Genomic DNA, 6,997 nt, shown 5'->3' on the forward strand with positions numbered 1-6,997 from the left:
ATATAAAATACTGAACATACACATATTGAATCAATCTTGTATTCCAAGTGTCTTTTTGTGTGGTTTATCCACTAGAGCCTGGCTGAGTTATGTTGTTAGGCCCTTAAAGAAGACTGACTCTTCTCTCCTAGCATCTGTCAGTTCCCAATATTTTCTCAGAAGGGTTGAGGTTTCTCATCAACTTCTCCACTTCTAGGTTGATGTTTTTCTGACATGAGCTTATGTGGAATGCTGTTCTGTGAGTTCATAAGGATAACTAACAAGCAGCCTGGATAACTTTGTTTCTTGTGGTCATCCATCACTTATGGTTTGTAGAATATTTCTGTCCCCATTTCACAAATATCTCTGATCCCTGAGAGAATGACATTTGATATAGGAGTCTCTCAGGCATAAGCACAATGCAGGTTCTTATTCTCTGCACATTGGACAGTTGTGTCTCTCGGGTTAATCACCCTTTGATACATGAAGAAGCTTCTCTGGTAAGAGTGGAAAATGCATTAGTCTATTGGCATAGCAATAAGTTGTTAGGAGCTGGTTTAATACTATGTCCATGAAGCAAAATGCTAGTCACAGGTTCCTAGTTCTGATCACAGTATCAGATACGGACACCATCCTTTGAAGTGGATGGACCTCAAATCTGATCACAAAGCAGTTGGTCCCTCCCATAAAATATGTGAGACCATTGTACCTACGGACATATTTTGTTAGGAAAGTTCATTCTCTAGCTCACAAGATACTCATATGGGCAAAGTCAGTGATCACCCCAATTTTTTTGGTAGATGCGTAGCACCTGCCAGCACTATGAAGTGAGTTAGTAGAGATGGAAATTTAAAATCAATACTAGCTTGATTTCTCCTAGATTGTTCCACAATTCATATACGCAGTGTCTTCAGTGGGCATTTATTTCCATGAAGTTCTTGTGGTAATGAAGGGCAGGGGCAATATCCAGTGCTGTTTGAGGGGTCATAGAAATCTTGGTCAACATTTTCAAAAGGGTAATCGATTCCTGGCATTGAGCTTTTTCTTTGCATGCCTATGGTTTCTCGTAGGGGTGTGTCCATCTGTTATAGAGTAATTCATTTTTAATCTCTTTTATTATGTATTTGTACATATTTAAGGAGATTCTGTAGTGAATATTTTCATATGAATTGTTCCTGAAGGCTTTAATGTTAGTTATCCATGTCCGTACTCCCTCTTTGCTCTGCAATTCCTTCCCTAATTTAGCCCTCATACTTGCCTTCCCCCATATGTATCTTGAATACTATCTCCCTTCCCAGGAGGCCTCCCTAGACCTTGGCCATTTGGTGTTTTACTGAACTCTGTGGATTTTCTAATCCAAACACGCATATCCATTTACAATTTCACATGAAATGTGTTAAATATAATGCTCTCTGAGCCTATACATTGAGACTTGGTTTCAGAATATACATCATTAAAATGAGTAAAAAGCTCAAATCTTTGCTAAATATGTATCAAAATATGCATTGCAACCATAGACAATCCTTTAAATAATGTCTAAAGAATACCATTACTATATCAAACACTTCAAAAGATATCTCTCAGAAAATATTTTCTTACCAAGTTGTCTCTTCAGAGCTCCCTTAATCTCATTATTCTTCAGACTGTAGATGAGAGGGTTCAACATCGGGATCAAAACCATGTAGAACACAGACACCACCTTATTCTGGTCAGTGGAGTAACTGGACTTTGGCATCACATAAATGAATGTGGTAGTCCCATAGTACAAAGTGACTGCAGTGAGGTGGGAGGTGCAGGTGGAGAAGGCCTTCTGGCGACCCTCAGTGGAGGGCATCTTCAGGATGGTGATGAGGATGTAGGTATAGGAGGTGCCTATGACTGACAATGTGATCACAACTGTAGTCCCACAGTAAAATGTAATAATATCTATGGGGATCCTGACATCTGAACAGGAGAGTTCAACTAAAGGGGAAAAATCGCAGAAAAAATGGCTGATTCTATTTGGTCCACAGAAGTTAGAAGAAAAGAAGAAAAGGGTAGAGGAGGCTGCATTAAGAAAACCACATGTGTAAGATCCTATAAGCAGTTGAACACAGACTTGTGTGGACATTTTGGTTGAATAAAGCAGTGGGTTACAGATTGCCACAAAGCGATCATAAGCCATGACAGCCAGAATGTAGCACTCAAGTGTCCCAACGAAAGCAGCTGAGTCAAGCTGGATGATACACCCAAGGTAGGAGATGGTATTCTTCTCTACCAGGCTGAGGAGAGACTCTGATAAGCAGGATTGTGCTGAGGTTTCCAGACAGGGTCACCAGGTAAATGAACAGGATGATGATGAAGAGGATGACTCGAAGGACTGGGTCATTTGTTAAACCAAGTAAGATGAACTGTGTCACTGCTGTGTGGTTCCCATCCACAAGGAAATCCATGGGACAGTGTAGGCATTTCCTCAAAACAGCTGTGATGGACTTATGAAGGAATTTATAAATATGTAATTTTGTTTTCATCAAAATATATCTTAACAATAAAAAATGAAAGGAAAATATGAAGTAACAACTGAGATTTTCCTCCATACTATCATTTTTCATATATTGGTTTACAAGAAGCATGACTTAAAATTTCATAACAGGAATGTTAGAAATTAGCTACATATATGTATTCTTTACATTTATATGTTATATTATAAATATTACTTTCTTTAAACTATAAGTTTTAAAATATGAGACTCATGAAAGTAGCAAAGTACTTAAGAATTCAACAAAGTGTCAGAATTAATAAACATGGGGTTATGTAATGATGTAAACATTTGATAGCTGTCAAAAATGCTTACTAAATCCCTACCTGGAGATTCAAAATTTATGCAAAGTGTTATTGTCATTCCATAGAATACAGTTATTAGTTCCAATTTACACGTGAGAAAATTTAATTTGAAAATAATATGTAAATTAAGGCTACATAAAGTTGTTAGAACTAGACATGTGTACAGGCATGTTGACCAGAGTCTACTCTTAGTAAGTATACCATGCATGAAACATTACAGTGAAGATAAGATCTCACGGAAATTGAGCGAGACATTAGGGCAGGTTTTCAGCTTCCTAATTACTGATATATACAAGAATTTCTTGAGTAATGACATTGATTCTATAGTCTGTCAGGTATTTAAGTTCATGTCGGAATCAGATTATAAAGAAATAATTTTCTTGTTAGAAATGAGAAGAAACAGAAATAACCAAAAACAGCATCATAAGGTAATTACTACTATAAGTACATTAAATATATAAGTACTTCTAATTAAACCATTGCACTTTTAAATATCAAAATATTATCATATACATGTGGGTTATGTTCAGAACATTATTATAGTGTTTATTTATTTATAACAAATCCTTTCCTAACCTAAATGTATATTCTAACAGAAGCATGATGAAATGAAATAGTTTGATTTTCAACAAGAGTACACTATGATAAATATTCAGCAAAAAGTTTAAGATGTTTGCTGAAGTTTGTGAAGTTTTCCTGATAGATGGAGGATGGCCCCAACTGTTGAAATTTTGGCTGTATATCCTCATATCTTCCACAGTGTCTGAATGGCTGTGATGATCAAACCTTCTGTCAATGAACAAAACAGGACATTCCACAAGATATATTCTGACAAGAAGACATCACCTCACTTCAAGGTGGTGAATTTATTAGCATTTTCACCCTAGTGCTAAATTTATACACTTTGAAGACATTTTGAGATTTTGCCTTGTTTGTGGACTAATTAAAAAACATTATTTGAAAACTTAGTTTTATTCCTGATTATTCAGAAGAATTTAACTATGGGAACAGTTGATTGTACAAGAGTTCCTTTTTATCTCTTGCTGATTCCTACTGGCTTCCTTATCAATTATGGTTTATTCAAACAGATAAGTTTTTCAAAAAATATACAAATAAAATTTCAGTGAATAAAGTATTTTCTTTTACCACAGACCCCAAATCTTACCTCTTGAAATTATAATTCATTACAGAGTAACATAGTCAAAGTTGTTATAATTTTATACCTACTGAGCTTCTCCCATGTCACTGTTTTTCAGTGAGGATCAGTCTCTAAAGAGGCTTTGGATTCAAATGTGAAATTAAATCACCAGAGATGATTAACTCATTCTCAGGTGGTCACTGATCAGTTCTTTCCACACAATCACAACTGACTTTCAAAGTGGCTGCCAATCACATGGGAGATATTTTTCTTATTCTACATGTTCTGAATCATTTTCACTTACTTATTATGGGAGGTATATGTTAAAAAGTGTCACAGGTAACTAACTATTTGTTGCAAGTTTATCTGGTATTTGAAGTGAGAAGACACCAAATCAGGAATATAAAAAGAACTACTTCGGATTCTTCTTCTCAATGACCCTTTATTTTATGAGTATTATGTACCGATTGGTGTAAGACACACAGTTAAGTACACTAAACAGTTTGGGAGGGATGAGATGTAAAGTCGTTTTAAATAACAGTTATTTAAGCAACATATTTTATAGGCAAGGATGTAAATGAGGATATAACGTAGGATATGAATGCGGTTGAACATGGAGGCAGAGGCTGGAGAATTGCCCAAAGGTCACCTATTACCTCTCCTAGCTTATAGCCCAGGAAACAGAAAGAGAGATTCTGTCTCAAAGAAGGTAGCAGGTGAGGACTGACACCTTTGATTGTCCCTCTCAACAACACATGCATAGAGTAGCTCCTGTACAATTGTACTCACAAAGACGTGCACACATGTGTCACATAGATCCATACATATACAATATAAATAATAAATAAACGTTAGTAAATACATAGCTAAATGACTAATCAAAGAAATATCTTTTTGCAAAAGAAAGATTATTAAAGGTCCAGATACAGATCATAAGTGACCGAATTCCCCAGTGCTGCCTGACACATTTGCAATGCAACTATATCTCTGGGAAAACTGCAAAACCGGGAGAGAAAATATTTTAAGAGACTTAAAATAAAATGCCTTAGGAACAAAATGACTGCTCTAGATAATGCATTATAGATATGATAGGGATGAGGTTTCATTGAAATCACTACAGCATAGTACTCTAACAAGATCTGCATAATGACAAAGCAAGTTCACATGACAATGTGGATGGGGGAATTTTCACAGAGTCCCACATCTAGATGAAGACTTACAGTAAATTGATGCTGAGGGAGGGAGAGTCAGTATTCTACAGGAACAACTTTCCAATAAGTTGTACATTATACTATATAATATATAGAGAGAAATAAAATGTATGTATATAGAACAAGAATAATCAAAGAAGAAATGAAACTGAGTGTGAATGGGGGCAGTGGTTTAAGTTGTTGTGGGGAGTTGGAGGGGTAATAAGATGCAAATAACATCCTCATATACAAATTTTTCAAAAAAATAGAAATATATGTCGATAAATACTGATGAGTATATGCTTCTTTAGGTAAGCTGTACTTAACTCTGCACAAATTATTCCCTTTTTTGTTGAGATGGCTTCATGTAAGTCAGGATGACTTTATATTTGCTATATAGCCAAAGATAACCTTGAATTTCTCCTTGTTCTGCCTATAGCTCCTGATCCCGTGGATTTCTGTTATCCCACACCACACTTGGTTGAAGTGGGGCTGGGGACTGAACCCAGGACTTTACGCATGCCAGGAAAGTGCTCATCCCCAGACCTACCTTATATCCTTCCTATTCCATTACGTCCCTTTCCCATTTTATATCACTACATCCTATATACCTCATAATAACTCACCTTACCCCCTGATATGGCTGTTTACTAGTTTCCTGAACTCTAAGGATTCAAAACTAGCAATCCACTTATGACACAGAATATGCAATATTTGTCTTTCTGGGTCTGGGCTGCTTGACTCAGGATGACTATTTCCATTTCTATCCATTTACATACAAGTTTCATAATTTTAGTTGTCAACAGCTGAAGAACATTCCATTTTGTAAACATAGTGGGGTTAACTCCAGTTGCATGTATTATTCAATGTATCATAAACGATGTAACTAAAAAGATGCAGGGCTAAACAGACATGGATGGACTCAAAGGGAAAAATTCCTGGGACACAGGTGGTCCTGTGCCATTATGTAAACATAGTATATGTTCATTAGTCATTCATCAGTTCATCAGACATCAAGTTTGATTTCATTTTTTGGTTATTGTGAACAGAGAGACAGTAAACATGGATGAACAGGTATCTCTGTAGTCACAAGATATAGAAACTTTGGGGTAAATGCTCTAGAGAAGCATGGTTGCTAAAGCCCAAAGGCTCTTCCGAAAAGCTGGAATTGATCCGGGGTGAGTGTGGGCAACATGGAGCATGCTGGGAGAAAGGGGTGGGAAAACACCATATTGAGCATGGGTGAATGGCAAATGAGGAGAGAAGGAGGGCAGGAGATGAATGGCACATGCATTTCAAATATGGAAAAGGTAAAGCCTACACGAATCCATGTCTTTGTATGTCAGTCCCTCCCAAATGTCATATGAACCTGTGGGAAAATAGATCAGTGGCTTGAAAAATGGTGTCCACTGCTATGTGTTTCTGAAAACTCATTAAGGAATATAGAGAGCCTAGAGAAAAATAAAAACTACATATGAACTAGGAATAGAAGGTCATCCTTCTTTTTAGCGTTTTATCAAATTTTTGAGATTTCCAGACAATATAATTTGATGACATTTATATCCTCTCTTCCATTCACTCCTCCATACACCCCCGCCAATACACATAATTTTACAGTGTATTCTCACTGGGTAGTAAAGCTTATAGAGTCTAACTTGAATCCCCAAATGTTCTCCAGCATGGGCTCATCCACTCGAGCTTTCAACATTGTTGTGAGTTCATTAAGAGTTACTGGTCAGCTGTCTGGAGGTAACAGGACCCACCCAGGAGAAGCTGGCAGGAACCCAGGGGAAATGGTGGCCAAACCCCATATGCTTAGTGGGGTTAACTCCAGTCACATGCATTATTCAATGTATCATAAACTATG

The 6,997-nt window shown here is 36.7% G+C and overlaps 1 protein-coding gene across 1 annotated transcript in view; it reads right to left on the bottom strand.

Moving 5' to 3' along the window:
• The window catches only part of LOC103730992 (olfactory receptor 502-like), a 15,716-nt gene that overhangs the window by 7,721 nt on the left and 998 nt on the right, over positions 1-6,997 (bottom strand). Inside the window, exon 2 of the mRNA XM_017797193.2 lies at positions 1,579-2,253. Within this exon, the coding sequence (XP_017652682.2) occupies positions 1,579-2,253 (675 nt within the window). The remainder of the gene's footprint in view (positions 1-1,578; positions 2,254-6,997) is intronic.

The sequence above is a fragment of the Nannospalax galili genome, unplaced genomic scaffold, assembly GCF_000622305.1.
Source record: "Nannospalax galili isolate Female #2095 unplaced genomic scaffold, S.galili_v1.0 scaffold1654, whole genome shotgun sequence".
Lineage (NCBI taxonomy): Eukaryota > Metazoa > Chordata > Mammalia > Rodentia > Spalacidae > Nannospalax > Nannospalax galili.